The sequence below is a fragment of the Mustela erminea genome, chromosome 11, assembly GCF_009829155.1.
Source record: "Mustela erminea isolate mMusErm1 chromosome 11, mMusErm1.Pri, whole genome shotgun sequence".
NCBI classification, from domain to species: domain Eukaryota; kingdom Metazoa; phylum Chordata; class Mammalia; order Carnivora; family Mustelidae; genus Mustela; species Mustela erminea.
The window spans coordinates 10322174-10342468 of record NC_045624.1 but is presented as its reverse complement, the minus strand read 5'-3'; the positions used below and the strand labels follow the sequence as shown (position 1 = coordinate 10342468).

General features: G+C 38.0%; 1 protein-coding gene across 2 annotated transcripts in view; it reads right to left on the bottom strand.

The window, feature by feature from the left end:
• TPK1 (thiamin pyrophosphokinase 1) overlaps positions 1 to 20295 on the bottom strand; it is a 343412-nt gene that overhangs the window by 163035 nt on the left and 160082 nt on the right. For both annotated transcript variants that reach the window (XM_032305883.1, XM_032305882.1), the window contains exon 5: positions 10306 to 10378. In XM_032305883.1, the coding sequence (XP_032161774.1) occupies positions 10306 to 10378 (73 nt within the window). The remainder of the gene's footprint in view (positions 1 to 10305; positions 10379 to 20295) is intronic.

Here is a 20295-nt window from a genome sequence, read left to right as displayed (position 1 = left end):
CCAGACTTTGTCCCCATGTGCCTTTCCCCTTCACTGATTCTACTTTGTATCCTTTTGGTATAATAAATCACAGGCATGATTAGTATCAAAAAGATGAGATAAAACAAGCATTGGTGAGGATGTACAGAAAAGGGAACCCTCCCAGCACTATTGGTGGGAATGCCAATTGGTGCAGCCTCTGTAGAAAACAGAATAGAAGTTCCTCAAAGAATTAAAAACAACTACCACATAATCCAGTAATTTCACTTCTAGATATTTACCCAAAGAAAACGAAAATACTAATTTGAAAAGATATGTGCACCTCTATGTTAACTGCAGCATTATTCACAATAGCTGAGGTGTGGAAGCAACCTAAGTGTTCATGGATATAGGAATGAATAAAGAAGATGTGGTATACATACACAACAGAATGTTACTCAGCCATAAAAATCTTACCATTCATGACAATATGGATGGACATAAAGGGTATCGTGCTACGTGAAATAAACAAGACAAAGGCAAATAATCGTGTGATTTTACTTACATAGAGAATCTATAAAGCAAGTGAACAAAAAACACAGAGAAAGTCATACATACAGAGAACGAACTGGTAGTTGCCATAGGAGCTGGGGTGGGGGGGATAAGCAAAATAGGTGAAAGGGATTAGCGGTACAAACTTATCCAGTTATAAAAGAAATAAATCATGGAAATGAAAAGTACAGCACAGAGGATATGGTTAATAATATGAGTAACTTTGTACGCTGATAGATGGTAACTACACTTTCAGTGTGCACTGCATGGTGATGGAATTGTCAAATCACTATGTTGTACACCTGGAACCAATGTATTTCTGTCAACGATACTTTAATTAAAGAAAAAAATCACAGCCAAGAGTATGACTATATGCCAAGTCCGTCCTCCTAGTGAAGCACGGACTTGGGGATGGTCATGGAAACCCTGGAAGCAGAGAGCTTAAGAGATTCTTCCTCATTTAGGACGTGTGAATACACTTCTGTTTTATAATGTTCCTGGACACATCCAGACCCTGCGATGTGCTCCTGGTGTGGATGTTGTTCCTTCACAGCCACTCTAAATATGCTAAGGAAAAAAGGAGCCTCTGCCAGGGCTCCCTGACAAGTCTCCCCAAAACTGGAAAGTAAGGAGGGGGCAGGCAGGCAGCCAGCATCGAAGGTAGCCTAGGTGAGTACCGTTGCTCAATTACTTAAAACTAAGTAGAAGCAGAAAAGGGAAGTTAAATACCACACAGAGAAAAGGAGGTCACAGAACTTCCGAGTACCTGATCCTGATCCTCACTTTGCTTTGAGAAAATTCCCTCCTTTCCACTAGAGGATTATTGCATAGTGGTGAGAAAAAAATGTGGATTCCTGGGCCAGAATGCTTGTTTAGATCCCACTTAACCACTTCCTAGCTGTGTAAGCTTGGGCAAGTTGTACAATCTCTTTGTGCTTTCCATGATCTCTATAAAGTGTGCAGAATAGTTTTGACCTAATGGAGTTTGCTGCAAAGATACTGTGGAGGCCGAGAAAATTAAGGCATCCCACCTCAAGTTTAGCTGATGTGGGAAACAGAGGCAGAAGAAAATCATTAAAATTGCTTACCTACTGACAAGCCCTTGAAACAAAAAGAGTGGCTCTCCCCTGGGGACTCAACTGCCCTCACCTTGAGGTTTTGCTAAGGACAATCCTAGCCTGACCGACCCCCTGCTCCAACAGGTCCAACCAGGATCCTGTAAGTCTACTTTAGGAAACTTTAAATCGCCAAGATAGTGTCGAGAATCATTCCCAAGCATATGGCCCACCGATATACATCTAAAGGGTCTCACGAGAAGATTTTTACTACTGGTAATAAATAACCTTTCTCCCAACAATAGCTAGCCCCTCAAGGTCCTGGAGACCTTGATTCCTTAGAGACTTACATCATCCATAATCCCCTTTGTCCTCACCCATTGTCGAGTCCACCCCTACTCTGCCTTTAAAAACTCTGACTGTAATCTGGTTCGGGGTCCAAGTCCCTACTCCGCTGTGTCGGGTATACTTGGGCCCAAGCTCAAGATCGTCAAATAAACCCTCATGTGATTGCATCGGTGCTTGGCTCCTTGGTGGTCTCTCGGACACGAAAACTCGGGCATAACAATACATGAATTTATAATTAAAAGTACATACAGAATATTTGGCATGTTGGAAGCACTTTAATATCATTGTTGTCTAATACTGTTATTTTTAACCTTTAGTGATTATTTTTTCCTATCAACTTTTTTAAAGGTAGAAGGAACCTGAAACAATGAAACAGGATTAGAACCATCCAAATACATCTTGACTTATCTAGAAACCAAAGTGCATCAGGTGTTGTAGGTAGTCAAACTCACTGAGAAATACGAAGGCAAACAAAATTACATTTTGGGCAGCCTTCCTTACAATGGTATTTTCCATGATGAATTTCCAAAAGGGGCATACAGAATGTCAAATTCCACAAATCCATTTGGTCACAGAAAGTTTTTTTGTATCAATTATGGTGTGGCACCAGTGGTTTGCTGATTATAGTAGCAGGATTACATACCTGCTTCTGTGATGAGAAGCTACTTCCTACTGAGATGAGAAGCCACTTCCTACTACGGATACCAGGATGAATGACCACAGACCTCAGGCTGCAGAGGATCATGGATTAACAGACACCAAAGAAGAAAATTATTAAAAAATTATATCAAACTCAGCAAGAAAAGTCCCAACAGATATAGGTGGGGAGCCAAGCAAGGGAACATTGATGAGCAGGGGCGTCCCATGAGCCACACAAAGGAGTGAAAGAGACAGAGTCACAGAGGCCCTAGAGAACACAGAGGAGGATTAGGAGAGTTGGGCAGTCCAGCTGAGGTCATTTGAGAGGCACTCAGGAGTTCTTAAAAATGTAAAGCGCATAGACTTCCCCTTTTTAAATGCTTAAAATATGTTAAACAAACTCAAACAAAACAGGCTTTGAAAAATGTAGACCATTTAAAATAAAGTCAATTTGAAAGGACTATGATTGAGGCAAGCATAAGAATTAAGGTATATTGGAGAGATCCTTCCACTTAATGTCCCCTGCTTGTCTCATCATTCTCCTGGGGAGATGCTAATAAGGATGAGCTAACCGGCTGAACAATATAAAGTGAAGAACCTGTCACTCAGTTATCAATGGAAACTGCCTGTCTATAATTCCCTTAACAGAGGTTTATATCTCAACATATGTTAATTAGTCTTAATGCGCAAGCCTAAGAATTTACTACACTCGGGGGTTTTTGTTTTATTTTTTAAAGAACTATACCAGTCAATGGAGTTGAGCTTTACACAGCCACATAGTTTCCTCTGTATGGTATAATAGCCAAACTGGCTAACATTTTACAATTTCTAACAGCCCAGTTTGCCATTTTCTCTAAATTAATTGGACCACATCTAAAAGTTGTTGGCATGTGGCCAAGCAGAAGTAGAAAAGAGATACAGCTAGGAGGAGGAAATAATAAGATTCATGACCTTCCATAGATTAATAGAGATGTTTTTAACTGGAGATTAAAAATATCTCTGGAGATTTTATGAAATTTAAATAGAATTGAACCTGAGGCATTATCAAACTCAAAAGGATATTTTCAGTAATTTTTATTCTGATTTATTAAATCTAGGTCCATAAATTGTACACTTATGGAAATAAATGGATTGAAATATTTTTAAAAGCAGCATTACTGAGAAAAGTATTTTTTTTTAAAAAAAGCTCTTATGTAAACAATTTTAGACAGTAAAACCAAATACTCCACCTAAGAACTTTTAGAGTACTTCTACATGTCTGACATTACATGATCATTATTACAAGTGTATGAGAAAGCCAGGGCTGATTTAATTTCACATGCCTTAGTAAGACTTCCATACGTGCAAGCTAGCAACTCAAAAAATAATTCATACAGTTAGCCCAGGAAATCATGACTTTACTATTTATAAAAACCCACAAACTACAATGCCAAGACTCAGTGGTATCTGACGTCTCTGCCTGAGTACGATACCTAGCTCTACCTGCCACCCCCACTGTTTGAAAATCAGTGTCCTGATCTTTAAATTTGGATTAATACACAAGCATTTCTTGCTTAACACTTATAGTCATGAAAAATCAGACGTTCTATTCAAATGTCAACCAGAAGCCAATTTCCCATTTTTCTGACAGGTGAAAGTAAAATCTGAACCCAAAACCTCAGTCTCCAAAGATGTAACAGAAACATTTATAGAAGTAACAGTCATTAAGATGAGATGTAAAATGATGAGCAACTTTTTATTGCATAAAATATTCCTGATATCTTATAGTTATGAAAAGGAGCACAGGTTAAAAACATTTAGACATACTACCCTCGTCTTTCAAGAGTAGTCTTCAAAAATTTGGGTACAGTCAAACCAGTGTTAGAGGATGAGAAAACCTCATTAAAAACATTGATTTAGTATAAGATATTCTTCAATAATTCATGTATTTGCTTAAAAAAATTTATCTTTCTAATTCTGAAAAAGATATAATGAAAGACAAGGACAGTAATATGCCTGGATCTCTATTTCTACTCCTGAACTTACAGTGCTAGAATTATCTGGTAGCCTAGAATGCTCTTGTTATGGCTTTAATAGAAAATTGGTGGTTTGGCATCAGCCTAGCCTTTCTGCTAGTCTTATTCATCATTTATACCAGGGGTCACGTATGTTTTCAGTCAAGTCTTGCTTTTTTAACTTCAGTTCTACCAGGGTCTTTGGCCCATACCATGTTGCAGTATTTTTTTGACCACTGTTGTGACACCATATTGTGTTATTCCACAACTTGGAAGGTTTAACAAAGAAGATAAAAATCAGAACTTAGATCTAAAGTCCTTTTCCTGACTTAAAACAAGAGTCATTTTCACCTGATGGTCTAGCACAAGGCCTTCTGTTTATAGTAACACTTTCTGGAATGCCAAATACTCATCTGCAGCACAAAGGAAGACATCCATAGGCTACCTACACCCTTGCTAATTTTCTATTACCAAATCACCTTGGTTCTTGAATGTTCTGTCTTGGTTCAATCCTGTGTCCTATAAACAGCGTTTGTCTAATTTAATAACTTATTAGTTTGGGCATTCTTAGTCTGGCCCAACTACTGCCACCCCAGCACTGAGGGTGGAAGGGAATGGCATGATGGAAATGTGAAGGCACAATGTCTGGTTAACACACTGACTATTAACCTATTGGTGTGACATTGGCATTCATTCCCAGAGATGCTAAATACCTTGTGCAAGCGATTTGCCCAACAGGTCGGATAGAACGTCTTGACACACAGAAGTGGCAGCTGAGTCTCAGTTCTTCTTAATAGAAAGATTAAATCTTTCTATTCTTTCAAAATTCTTCTTAATAGAAGTCATGGATATTGACCCAAGAGCTGTCTCTGACCAGATCTACCATTTTCTTTTGAGTCATTTAAACTTTATGGACCTTAGCTTTTTCATCAGAAAACTGGGCTACATAACATTGTTTAATTTTGTATTGTATTTAAATTATTGTATTTACACGATTATATTTATATTTATCAAATATATTTCATTACATTTATCAAATATTTTCATCTATCCTACACACCTACATTTTTGGAAAAACCTTGTTATTTTATGGCTCTTTAAGGCACTTAAAATACAGCTACGAGTTCCTTAATCTCCTAAATATAAAGGAAACATGTTTCATGTTTGAAAACCCCTCCTCCTATATCTAGTCAAGAATCCATAGACCACATGTCAATCAAAGCATATCAGGAGCTCCACGATATAACAGTTTCTTCAAAAGTTCTCAGGTAGGGCCCCTGGGTGGCTCAGTAGGTTAAAGCCTCTGCCTTCAGCTCAGGTCAAGATCCAGGGTCCTGAAATCGAGCCCTGCATCGGGCTCTCTGCTCAGCAGGGAGCCTGCTTCCTCCTCTCTTTCTCTCTTTCTGCCTGCCTCTCTGCCTACTTGTGATCTCTGTCAAATAAATAAATAAAATTTTAAAAAAAGTTCTCATAAAACTAAAATAAATGTGGGTAATTTAGACTGAGTAATTAAGAAGGCTGAAATATCTGATCCTTGACTTGAATCAAGGAATAGTGACTCAGAGAGTAATACATAAACAAATAAAAATATCAGGGGAAAATCTATAAGAGACATTCTTCATTCAGAGCTAGTATCATGAGCCACACAGGGAAGAACTGAGACACAGGGGCAAAAGGAGAAATGCAAATATCTTTCAGCTCAATCTGAAAAGGAAAGTTTTATGGAGTAAATTAAGAAAGGCATAGCATATGCATTTCTATGGACCTATGGAATTAAGTGGTGGACTTAACTCTCCCCTACATGTCTAAAACCTAAAGGAATAAATAATTAAGACCTATAAACAAAAAGATTAGTGGTTGGGTTGCTTAAAGCAGGTTATACATATGGGGCGCCTGGGTGTCTCAGTGGGTTGGGCCTCTGCCTTCGGCTCAGGCCATGATCTCAGGGTCCTGGGATCGAGCCCCACATGGGGCTCGCTGCTCAGCGGGGAGCCTGCTTCCCCTTCTCTCTCTCTGTCTACTTGTGATCTCTGTCAAATAAACAAACAAAATCTTTAAAACAAATTAAAAAAAGCAGGTTATGCATATAAAGAATCAAAGAAAGAACACTAATAGCTAATGTTTTCTTCTTCCTCCTTACATATCACTAAATAAAGACTAGGAATCTAGTATGACATCCTTAAAACATCTTTCTCACTGCCTAACACTCAGAACAAAGTCAGTCAGATGGCGTGGTAGCCAGCCTCCAAGATGCTACCAAGGATTCCTGCCATCTGGTATTGACAGCCTTGTGCAGTCTGATCCCACACTGTACCAGGGTTGGTCTGTGTGACTAGCAGCATCTTCCAGAAGACACACTAAAACGGCGTATCACTGCTGAAATTAGGTCACGAGAAAGACAGCTACTTCTGTCTTGGGCTGGCTGTCTTGCATGCATGTCCTTCTGACTCCCTTCTCCCCTCCCTCTCTGGACAGCAAGCTGCCATGTTGAGAGCAGCCCAATGGCATCGAACTGATGCTTCCAGTCACTAACCACTGAGAAATAACAGCCAAAGAGACCAACCGGCAATGACATGATCCATCTTAGAAGAGAATTCTGTAGCTGCAGTGCAGCCCTGATATGACCGAAAAACACAGCTACACTATAACCTCAGGAGAAACCTCGAGCCAGAAGCACCTAGTTAATTGACTTCATATTCCTTACCTGGAGAAAGCGTGTGAGATAAAAATTGTTTGCCATTTCAAACTGCTAAAATTTAGTATAATTTATTCCACAACAATAGATAACTAATGCAGATGGCAAGATCTGGGATATAAAATATTCTGTTTAAAAGCCAGAGAATCGGGGCGCCTGGGTGGCTCAGTGGGTTAAGCCGCTGCCTTCGGCTCAGGTCATGATCTCAGGGTCCTGGGATCGAGTCCCGCATCGGGCTCTCTGCTCAGCAGGGAGCCTGCTTCCCTCTCTCTCTCTCTCTCTCTGCCTGCCTCTCTGTCTACTTGTGATTTCTCTCTGTCAATAAATAAATAAATAAATAAAATCTTTAAAAAAAAAAAATAAAAATAAAAGCCAGAGAATCAAATACTCTAATACTCTATATTTTAGTGTTCTCAGAAATTAGGCAGGCAAACCAATTTAAAGTTTTGTATAGTCAGGAGTGCTGGGTGGCTCAGTGGGTTAAGCATCGGACTTAGCTGAGGTCATGATCTCGGGGTCCTGGGATTGAGCCCCATGAGGAATCTCCTTGTTCCTTTCTCTCTCCCTCTGCCCCTCCCAATGCTCATGCTCATGCACTCTCTCTCTCTCAATAAGTAAAATATTAAAAATAAAAAAATTTAATTTAATTTAAAAAGAAATAAAGTTTTATATGATCATGCAAGTTTGGGTTTTTCCTTTAAGTCAAAGACTACTGGGGAAAAAACTGTGTGAATAAATGTTGGCTGCAAAATCCACTTTATAATTTTAAGAAACTTAGCATTTTAAATTCCTTCTTTATTTTACTTTCTTCACTACAGTCCCAGCTTCAGCTTCACTGAAAACCCAGAGCAGGTAGAAGGAAAAAAAAAAGTATTTGAAAGCAGAGATAACCTTTCATTTGAAAAAGAGCAGCCTGAAGACTGCCTAAATTGGAGATAATGGTTTATATGAATCGTGTGAGATGCAGCATTAACTTGTTGTCATTAGCATCATTATTAAAACTGTAGCTAAACACTCACCATGTGTTATACAGGGCACATTAGCTATATAAAATACATCATTGGTGCCCTCTGGGAACAGGTCAGAAAAGTTCAAAGCTGTGAGTTCCCACTGATACTTGAAAAAAACTGGATTGCACTATATCAATTTATAACTACGCAATGTAGGATTTATTAGATGAGCTAATCTTACTTTGAAAACTATACCTTAATACATAAAAATTAGCTTTGAGGTTAAAGAAATTGAAGCAGAAGTTATAAGAGAAATTCATGAAATTGTAGTTAACCCCAAATTTTCCTTTATCCTTGACCTCATTTCATTGATTTCAGAAATTGAGGAGCTGGCCTCCCCTCATTTTCTGTTATTTCCCACCGTGGATAGGAACGATCAGACGGACACGGCAGCTCTAGCAAAGCCGGCAGCGTGTAAGAGAAGGGGAGAAAAGACATCCGGCCAGATCTTCAACTTGTTTCTAAGTCTGCTTGCTCCTGCCTCTCCTGCTGTTTCTTCTGCTTCTGAAAATAGGATTAATATCTTTGAATTTATAAAACTCTGCATTGTAAGCAAGGCTGAGGGCTTTCCAACCCAAAGACGTTGAGGTACGGAGTTAATGAGAAGGGAGGCTGTGGGGAATGAACGGAAAGATGCCAGTGTTCACGTAATTGAGCATGAATATCAAACACTGACTTGGGAACGGTCTTCATTTGCTGATGGCGACTCTGATCAGCTGGTGGGCAGAGGGAACATGCCCAGATCTGCACTCACTGCCAGCCCCAGAATTGCCAAATCATAACAGCCTATGCATTAGACACTTGGTGTCTCTGTGTCGCCATCTAGAATCACGCTTTCCTTTTTCTCCTTCCTTTCCTCCTCCTCTCCTTTCTTTCCTTCCTATGAAAGTTTCACTCCCTTTCTTCCTTCTGATTTATCTCACTCATCCCCATGCCTTATAAAGAATTAAAATTTTTATCTCAGTAACTGCAGTTTCTTTTACAAGTGTGCGATTTGCTAATACCAGTTCAGAAGAGGGCGCCTGGGTGGCTCAGTGGATTAAGCCGCTGCCTTCGGCTCAGGTCATGATCTCAGGGTCCTGGGATCGAGCCCCGCATCGGGCTCTCTGCTCAGCAGGGAGCCTGCTTCCTTCTCTCTCTCTCTGCCTGCCTCTCTGCCTACTTGTGATCTCTCTCTGTTGAATAAATAAATAAAATCTTAAAAAAAAAAAAGTGGTATATACTGTTTAAAAAAAAAAAAAAAATACCAGTTCAGAAGAATACAGATGACGGTGTTGTGGCTGAATTGTTGAGCTATAATTTTTATCTAAAAAACTCTGCATTGTCCTCTAAAACCAGTAAAAGCTTAAATTATTAATTACTGTAATACACTCCTATGTGTCTTCTATCATTCTTAATTGGATCATATGTGCATTCTTTGTAGCAGTAAGGATCTCTGGGAGGTTTGCACAATAGTAATAAAATGAACACTCTAGTAAGTGGTATGTCATTATTAATTTCAAGTTGTAATGAATAGTTTTATTCAGAACAGGGTAATGACAGTTTTAAGAAAACTAAAATTAAAGAAAAAAACTGGTTCTCGAATTTTGGGGACACATGATTATGCATTTTGATAAACATTCATTTACAAGTCTGTTTATTAGTTTACAATGCAAAAAATAGACAACACTTAAAAATAAGTCAATTGGGAACTGGTTAAATTAAATACAGTGTATACATTAAATGAAATTTAAAATGACTTTTGAAAAATACATATTAACTAATGAGGTAGGCAGTAATAGTATATTATTAAATAAGCCTATATAAACTCATTTAAAATACATACGCATGAAGGACTAAGTATTAATGAATATCTGATGGTGAAAGAATTACTAAGCCTGTGTTTCTACTTGTCATTTTCTAAATTCTATTTCAATGTGTATTACAATTGATATAAAATTTTTTTTAATAACCAAAAAGTTTCTAAATCCCTACAGATACACCAAGAAAGCCAGAAAGAACATAAGAAAGGCAATCATATATGAGATCTTAAATATAAAGTGTTTATAGTTTACCTTGACAGCATAATATTCTTTAACTTCAGGCCTAATAGAATCAAAGTCTCCACTGATGAATTCAGGCAAAAATCTGAAACAAAGAATTCCAAGTAAGTCAACTAATTAAGACTACTTGTTTGTTAACCTTTAAAACTGTGCCAAGAGGATGTCTTACACTCTTGGTTTCCATACAGTATGGTTAAGAGTAACTCCACATACCCAACTAATACATGAAACTAGTCACACTGTCAGTCAATGTTCATCCTGCTTCAACAACAAAAAAAAAGATTATTGGTTTAAAAAACTCCCAGTTCAGGGGCGCCTGGGTGGCTCAGTGGGTTAAGCCGCTGCCTTCGGCTCAGGTCATGATCTCAGGGTCCTGGGATCGAGTCCCGCATCGGGCTCCCTGCTCAGCGGGGAGCCTGCTTCCCTCTCTCTCTCTGCCTGCCTCTCCGACTACTTGTGATTTCTCTCTGTCAAAAAAAAAAAAAAAAAAAATCTTTAAAAAACTCTCAGTTCAGAGGCAGCTGGCTGGCTCAGTCAGTTAAGTGTCTGCCTTCAGCTCAGGTCATGATCTTGGGCTCCTGGGATCGAGCCCCACATCGGGCTCCCTGCTCAGCAAGGAGTCTGCTTCTCCCTCTCTCTTCCCCCCACCCCCTCGCTCATTCTTTCTCTGTCTCATTCTCTCTCAAATAAATAAAATCTTTAAAAAAAAATAAATACAATAAACTCCCAGCTCAAAAACCCTAAAACCTTTCCATATTACTTTCTACATATATACAAACCTTTACATTATTGTGCCTCACACAAGCTCAGAACTTGAACAAATTTGAACAGAACACGTGAAGAGGAGGATTACTCATTCTCTGCAGAGCAGGAGTCAGTTCAAAGACATTTTCTAGATGCACTGTTGGCATACTTCTAGAAACAGGAGGCTTCTAGACAGGTTTGAAATACTATACAAATCACTAGGGAGAGGGAGAGAACTCCCCCAAACGAATGCTTCTAATTACATCATAATTGTCTCATTTCTCTTCCCTACATTTATATATTTTTAGAACTCTTCCAGAAAGCCTATCTTACTCTATGTATATAAGCCATCCTTTACTATTTTTACATAATACATTTGCTTGACCTGGTAGGATTTCTTCCAACTTAAAACTAAGTGTGGAAAATGAAAATTTCCTGGATTTCTCAGTGCTCCTACAAAAAGCCTTAGTCTCCAGAGCCTCTGAAAAATATCTTATGTAAAGAAGGGAATGTGTGCCTTCATCCTCCAGAAATATTCTACTTTTCCCATCCCATGAGAATTAGCTCTGCAGGTGTTTATTTACCTGTTAACTATTCTGATTCAAAAGAATAATAAAACTTCGAATATGTCTTCTCAAGAGGGCCATGTTGCTACGTAATAGACTAGACCCCTAGCTAAAAGAAGACTAGAGCTTTAGTTCGCTGAGTATATTACATGTCAAGAGTTGAAGCCCCAGAACTTGGGTGCCTCTCTAAGTCAGAAAAGTCAAGACAGAGAAGCTCTTGGCTCCTAGAGAGATTCTACTGATATACCAATGGGTTGGGGTTAGGATTCAGGGTCATAGAATTTCCAGAGACTCTTGCAAGAGGGTAGAAGCTGCCACAACCCACTTAATACATTTAGAGGGAAAAATCATATTTCCTCTTCTTTCCCATATGAACGGTGCAGCTACAAGCACAGGACAATGGGCCTGGCTGTCACTGCAGGGCCAAAGGGTAAGAACAAGAGCAATGGGGACCGAGGTATTACGAAACTAGACTCAGAACTCCTTATATGTTCACTCAGGATAGAATTAATAAAGACGAACATGAAAAACCCAAAACTAACTCTTCTTTCAGGCATTTTTTTTTTTTCCAAATTTTGACCTTAACTGGAAGTATTACTTCTTAGGTCTAACCTAATCTAACTAATCTATGTCAGACCAACTCTTCTTTGGGCTCTATATCCCTAGGACAAATGGTAAGAAGTTCTACTATAATGATCTGTACCGCTTGACGTGCTCAGATTTCATGGTTGGTTTAACCAATGATAGTAACCTATCGAAATGTCTGGTAATTAATAAAACTGTAACATTCAGTGAATATCAACCATGTACAAAAGACCATAGTTTATCTCAGAATAAAGCAGAATTGGGAAGTACCTAAGTTTTTAAATCACTTGCCTGGTTTCAATATCTTCCTGTAAACTTTTCTCCTCAAAATATTCCTGGACACATATCAATTACTTCTAATTTCATTTTATACCTATCAAGGTAAATACTTTTTACTCTATCCACACGAGGACTAAAAATAGACTATTAGCTCTTTCCTGTTTTTTCTGTTACAAAAATTCATGAATTTTTTTAAGTTTCGTTAAAATGCCTCCATCAAAACAAGATGGGATCAGGAGGGAGACAAACCTTATGAGACTCTTAATCTCACAAAACAAACTGAGGATTGCTGGAATTGGAGGGTAGGGAGAAGGTGGCTGGGTTATGGACATTGGGGAAGGCGTGTGCTATGGTGAGTGCTGTGAAATGTGTAAGCCTGATGATTCAGACCTGTACCCCTGGGGCAAATAATATGTTACATATTAATTTAAAAAAAATAAAAAGAGGGATGCCTGGGTGGCTCAGTGGGTTAAGGCCTCTGCCTTCGGCTCGGGTCATGATCCCGGAGTCCTGGGATAGAGCCCCGCATCAGGCTCTCTGCTCCTCGGGGACCCTGCTTCCTCCTCTCTCTGCCTGCCTCTCTGCCTGCTTGTGATCTCTGTCTGTCAAATAAATAAAATCTTTAAGAAAAAAAAATAAAAAATAAAATAAAATTTAAAAAAAGAACAAAATATATATCAAAAGCAAAAAACAACAACAACAAAAACAAAAAAAACCTCCATCAAACAACATTCAAACACCCACAGAACAAAACTCATACAGATCTCAGAATATTATTATTGCTTGCTAGGGTCTGAATGTTTGTGTACCCCTAAAATGTGTATGTTGAAATCTTAACCCCTAATATGATGTTGTTAGGTGGTGAGGTCTTTAGGAGTTGACGAAGTCAGAAGGGTGGCGCTCTTGTGACTGGGATTAGTGCCCATGAAAAAGAACCCCCCCCCCCCGCCCCGCTCTCTTATCCTTTCCACCACATCAAGACACAGTGAAAAGGCAGGCATCTATGAACCAGAGGGAGTGGATCTTATCACACACTGAATCTTGATCTTGGACTTCCCAGCTTCCTCAACTATGAGTAATAAGTACTTGTTTTTGACAACCCATCCAGGCCATGGGATTCTCTGGAGCAGCCAGCGAGGATGAGGCATTGCTGGACAGGGTAAAAGAATTCCTCCAATATCCTCATTATCCTTTGTAAGAAATGGAGATCCAAGAAGTCAAGTGAATTTTGTATGGACAGCTAGTATCCAATCTACTTCACCATGTAAAGCAGCCATTCAAACTTAGGACTCTGGTTCTGTGCCGTATGAATCACCCAACTTCCTCATAAAACTGACAATATTTCTCCACAAATTTTAGCCCCTCAGATATTTAGAATCAATTTGCCCAGTTTCCAAATATCATATTGATTTTGACAATAAATAAAAATGAAAAATAAAAACTGATACACACAGGCAACTAGTGTCTGCCCCCTTAGGATATATAATTTTAAACAGAATTAGATCTCTTTTTATTGCATACTGTGAATCATGAAGGAAAGTAATCATATAAATTTACTTATATTTTCATATAAAATATTAATAGGAAAACAAACATATTGATAAAAGATTACTTCTAGTAACTTTTAAAATATAATCTTCTCCTATATAACATACATGCTTTAAAAATAAACAAGGAAAGAAAATGAACAGGGATACTTACTGCTAAGTAGGTTCATCCCAAATCTACACCTGATACACAGGCCGAGATGACTACAGTAATTATAACTTTCTGTCATACAATAAAGTAGTTTTGGAAACTTCCTGAAATGTGTTTTTGGACAGAGCAATTAAAAGCCCAGCTCACATTTTGGAGGCATCGGTTGCCATGGTACTCAGGCATTCTGAAGAGGCACTTACTGGGGATGACACTTCATAGATATAGAGGTACAATGTTACATTATAAAGAGTTTACGCAAGAAGATTGTTTAACAACTCTTTGGAGACTGACCGCTTATAGCAAGTGACGAAATGTATAAGGAATTCTGTCTCCACTGACCATACTTCTGTACACTGCTGGCGTCGATCAGACCAGTACACCTCATCTTGCTATCCTCGATCTAATGGCACTGATTGGCTGATACTAAAAGGTGTTCCAAACGCTCAATAAATGGTGTGGATTCCCTTGATTTTTACATTTAACTCTTACCATACTTGCCACTCCCTAATGACAAAATAAAAGTTCAACAAGAGCCAAGGTAATCAGTGAGCTAAAGATCCATCGCATATAATAATCAAGAGGGAGGCTGATATATTTAGAAAATATGCCTAAACAGGATGTGTGAGCACCGAGCACACAAATGCTGGTAATACTACAATAAAGTAACAAGGTAGAGGAGAAGGCAGTGGGTGGGGATGGGAAGGAAATGAGAAGAAGAGGGGGCAGAATGGGGAAAGGTGGTGGGAAAAGGGGGAGCAGGGAAGAATACTGAAGGGGGGGGAGGGAATAGAGAGCGGACAAGACGGGAAAATGGTAAAAGGGAAGAGAAAGGCCGGGAGAAGGAAGGCAGAGCAAGACAAGAGTGGGAAAGAAGCACTTATTACAAACTTCCTATTACGCCTCACCACTACTTCCTAGCTTGCCCAAAATATTGAACTTTTCTGAGCCTCACTTCTTCACATGTAAAATGAAAATAATTTAGAGTGGTTTTTAAGATTAAGAGTTAATCCATGTAAAGCACTTAGAAAATGCCTGGCACACAGTAAGCACGATTTTAAGCTCTTCAGCTAAAATAAAAGTTATTACTAGAGAAGCTAAGTAACATGCCTGAGGTTACAAGGCTAATAAGAGCTAGAGCCAAAATTCAAACCCAGGGAGCCTAATCTTTGTTCTTGGACAGCTAAGTCTACAGCCTTCCACGTATGCACATCTATGAAATGGAGCCAGACTTTGTCATGGAGAAAGTTCTCTATACAACCACACGACTCCCTTGCAGATTTTAGTAATCAGTGTTAATTTGGTCAACTGTTTATTTTAGAAACGTATTGGCGAAGCAGAAGAGGACAATTTGCGCTGCTTGCTATAAAGATGGGATTTGATTAAAGGAATAGGTTAGGAGGAGAATGTCTGAGAACACTGCTGAAAAAGAGTAGGGCTACACATATAAGGCAAAAAATGGTACTCTGTCTAAAGAAAGGAGGGATTAATCAAAAATTTGAACTAACATTCTCTGCAAAACTGTACAACTTAAATTAGGGGAGGTGGGCAAAAAAGAGGGTAATAATCCAAAATATAATAATGAAAAATGACTGTGTATATAGAAATAATTAGTTCAACTGTCTTCATAAATACATTTCTAAATGTAATAAAGGTGTCAAAAGTTATTTAAATATTTGTATAATTTTGGATAAAAGGGACGTTCTGAGAAAAAAACACACAATGACAAATCCTATCGCGCTGTATAAAAATGTAATGATGTGCTTATAAAAAAAGTATAAAGTCAAAATATAATACTTTTATATATGCAGAATATATAATGCATAAAGACTGCTATCCCTAATACACAAATAGTACTCCAAAGTGGTAAAGGAAACAAATCCAACAGAAAAAATTGTCAAAGGCTATTCACACCACACAAGGAAAAGTCACCCAAGAAATATAAAAGGCACCGAGTACAAGAAAATATGGTAGGTATGTAATTACTTGTCAAGGAAATAAATATTAAAGCAATAGTAGGATATTGACTGACACAAGAACATGTCAAAAATTAGGGGCAAGTATTGCTAGCCTGAAGAAAAACAAGCACACTCATGGACCACTGGGATCATGAACGGAATACAGCTTACAGCAATCCCACTTGAGAATCGATGCTACAAAGGACAGTACACAGAATATCTGTATAATAACAACAAGAAGAAAAAGCTATATATTTAATAATACAGGGAAGGTTAAATATAATGTCCACTAACAGGGAAATAGGCAGCTTTAAGATGAGTTGACTTCATCATAGACTTGACAACTGCCCCACAGTCAGTGTCTATTCCACGTTAAGTGAAAAAAAAAAAGCAAATCCTAGAAAAATGCATATGCTCTTATCTTGAGATTTTAAAAAAAAATGTTTTACATACAAGCTGCACCTAATTACCGTATACAACCTAATAAATTTAGAGCTAAGGACAGACACACCCATAAAACTACAACCACAGTGTACATCATAAACACACCCATCAACCTCCAAAATGTACTGATTAATTTTTATCAGAACAGTTAATATAAGATCATCAGCATTTCACAGCTTTCAGTGTACTAATATTTCACTTCCTAGGTTAAGTTTATTCCTGAGTATTTTATTCTTTTTTGATGATTTTGTAAGTAGAATGATTTTCCTAGTTTCCTTTTCAGAGACTTTGTTGTTTTTGTGTAGAAATGCAGCTGATTTTTGTGTATTGATTTTGTATACTGTAATTTTGCTGAATTCATTTGTTCCAACAGATTTTTTTTGTTTTTATTATGTGTGTAATCATTAGGGTTTTAGAGATATAAGATCATGCCATCTGCAAACAGAGCTAATTTTACTACTTCCTTTATGACTTAGAAGCCTTTAATTTCTTTTTCTTGCATAATTGCTCTGGCTAGGGTATCTAGTAGTATGTTGAATACTAGTGATGAGAGTGAGAATCCTTGTCTTTTTCCAGATATTAGAGGAGAACTTTTCAGTTTTTCACCACTGAGAATGATGTCAGCTGTTGACTTTCCATATATGGACTTTATCGTGTTGAGGTAATTTAAGTTTTTAATCACAAAAGGGTGTTGAATTTTGTCAAATGCTTTCTATGCATCTATTGAGATGATAATGTGATTTTTATCCTTCATTCTGTTACTATGGTGTATCATGAGATGGTATGTTGACTCATCCTCGCATAGCAAGGATAAATGCCATTTGGTCATGGTGTCGGATTCTTTTAATGTGCTCTTGAATTAGCTTTGCTATTTTGTTGAGGATTTTTGCATACGTTTTCATTAGGGATACTGTTTCATAGTTTTCAGATCTCTGGCTTTATATCAGAGTAACGCTGGCTTGATTTTAAAAAACAATTTTAGTATTCATTCTATTTTCTGGGAGATATTGAGATGCATTGGATTAATTTTTCCTTAAAAACTTAAAAAAATTCATCTGTGATGCCATCTGTTCTGGCCTTTTCCTGTTAGATTGTTTTTTTATTATTGATTCAATCTTATTTGTTATTGATCTGTTCAGTCTTTCTTTCTTCCTTTTTTTTTTTTTTTAACGATTTCGTTTATTTGACAAAGAAAGAGACTACAAGCAGGGGGAGTGGTGGGGAGAGGGAGAACGTGGCTCCTGCTGAACAAAAAGCCAGATATGTGGTTTAATCCCAGGACTCTGGGATCATGACCTGAGCCGAAGACATGCTTAACCCACTGAGCCACCCAGGCATCCCAAGGCTTTCTTGTTTCTCCTTGACTCAATCTTGGTATGCTTTACTGTATGTTTCTAGGAATTTATTTATTCCCTTTGGGTTGTCCAATTTGTTGGCACACAATTGTTCATAATAGTCCCTCATGATCTTTTCTATTTCTGTGGCACTGGTTATAATGTCTACTTCGTTTATGACTTTATTTGACTCTTCTTTCTTTTATTCCTGGTTAGTCTGGGTAAGGATTTTCAATTTAGTTTATCTTTTCAAAAAAAACCAACTCTTATTTTCATTGATTTTTCTATCTTTTACTCTGTTTTTTCTCTCTCTGCACTAATCTTTATTTCCTTCCTTCTATTAACTTTGGGTTAAGTTTGTTCTTTTTCTAGTTCTCTGAAGTGTAATGTTAGGTTGTTTGAGGTTTTTATTTTTTTTAAGATTTTATTTATTTATTTGACAGAGAGATCAAAGGAGGCAGAGAGGCAGGCGGGGAGGGGGGGGGAGAGTGCAGGGAGCAAGCTCCCTGCCGAGCAGAGAGCCGAATGTGGGGCTTGATCCCAGGATCCTGAGATCATGACCTGAGCTGAAGGCAGAGGCTTAACCCACTGAGCCACCCAGGTGCCCCGAGATCTTTTTATAAATAAAGATATTTACTACTATTAACTTCTCTTTTAATTTAGCTTTAGATGCATCCCATAAGTTTTGGTATTAACAGTGTTTTAAAACAATAAAATAAAAACAAACAAAAATGCCTATAAACATATTCAAACATTTTTGTATAATAACAAAAGAAATAATGGTAGTGAATGGATGAAGCTGTTGATGCTGATTATCTTGGAGGATGGGATTTTTTTTTTAAGATTTTAATAAATAAAAGACAAACTAAAAGAGATAACTAAAACACCCAGAGGAAAAAAACTAACCAAAAAAATAATAAAGGAAATACAAACAAAATCTCCACATCACACGGTTAAAATAAAAATTAAGGACACAGTGAGAAAAGAGAAATGATAAGAGGAAAAACATAAAACTTTGCAAAAAAAAAAAAATGGAATTAGGGGTGCCTGTGTGGCTCAGTGGGTTGGGCCTCTCTGCCTTCTGCTTGGGTCGTGATCTCAGGGTCCTGGGATCGAGCCCCATATCGAGCTCTCTACTCAACAGGGAGCCTGCTTCCTCCTCTCTGTCTGCCTCTCTGCCGACTTGTGATCTCTGTCTGTCAGATAAATAAGTAAAATCTTTCTATAAAAAAACTGAATTAGAGAAAAAAGAAAAAAAAGGAACAAAAAGATAAAGATCTGAGGTCTCTTAATCTAGATGAAGACTTCTAGGAAATATTTTTTGAATACTTCCTATATGCCAGTCTGTATTTCGTTCACGCATTTTACTTTTATTAATTAGTAAAATTTTATTTAATTTTCACAACCATTCCAAAAGGTTTTTATCATCCTAACTTTATGGTAGGGCCAAGTCTGAGAGATACGAAGTAACATACACAGATTTCACACAGATTCAAAATGTTCTCCCCTCCTTTTCTTCCTCCTCCTCCTTTCTGAACTGAAGATAATCTTGCCTGGTATAGAGAAATTTTCTTGCTATACTTCCCTCACAAGATGCAATTCCACTTCTTCCAAAATCTTAGCCCTTATCTGAAATATTGCCCTACTTGTATGTCCAACCAGGGCTGCATGGTAATCAAAGAACAGTGTGAGTGCAGTTACTCCACACTGCAAGCTATCAATCCCTAGGTAAGCTCTACTTATATTTTTACAGTTTGCGATTTCTTTTAATGAAAAGAGAAGTGGTAAGGAGAGGTACAATTACAAACTCATATGAGCTTGCCAAAAGCATAGTTTATTCTAGGCAGTGAATAAACAAGGCAGTATTTAATTGTGACTGAGTGTTCTAACTCAGTAACAGCAGTGCAAATTCTGTGGGTAAGAAGTTAAAATACATGGACTGCTCTTTCTGTCTATGCTATGGGAATTGGCCCATAACCACTTTAACCAGTTAGAAAACCAGACAAAATATGTGAAACAATGGTATCCAGAGAACAGAAAATAGGCAGCTCAGGGCGGAGCTTGGTGAAGCAAATGAGATGAGCCCTATGACTGCCTCAGCTTTCTTCCTGGAGCCCGCTTCTAGCCGGTTTTCTAGTGAGGGGAAACTCAGAGAGCTTGTGGTCTCCTCAAATGAGGGCACCAATTTTAAGAGAAGATGAAAAGCTAGGAAATTTAGTATAGAGTACCTGAGAAAATAGAACTACAGACAGAAAGAGAGGGCTAGAAAGCTCCAGAAAGAGTTCCTTGAGTGTTGGACATATGACTCTTCTACCCACAAATGAGAAGTCCAGGGTTGGGGTAGGACCACCAGAAAGCAATGGTCACAACAATTCCTAAAAATAAAATCTGGCTGGG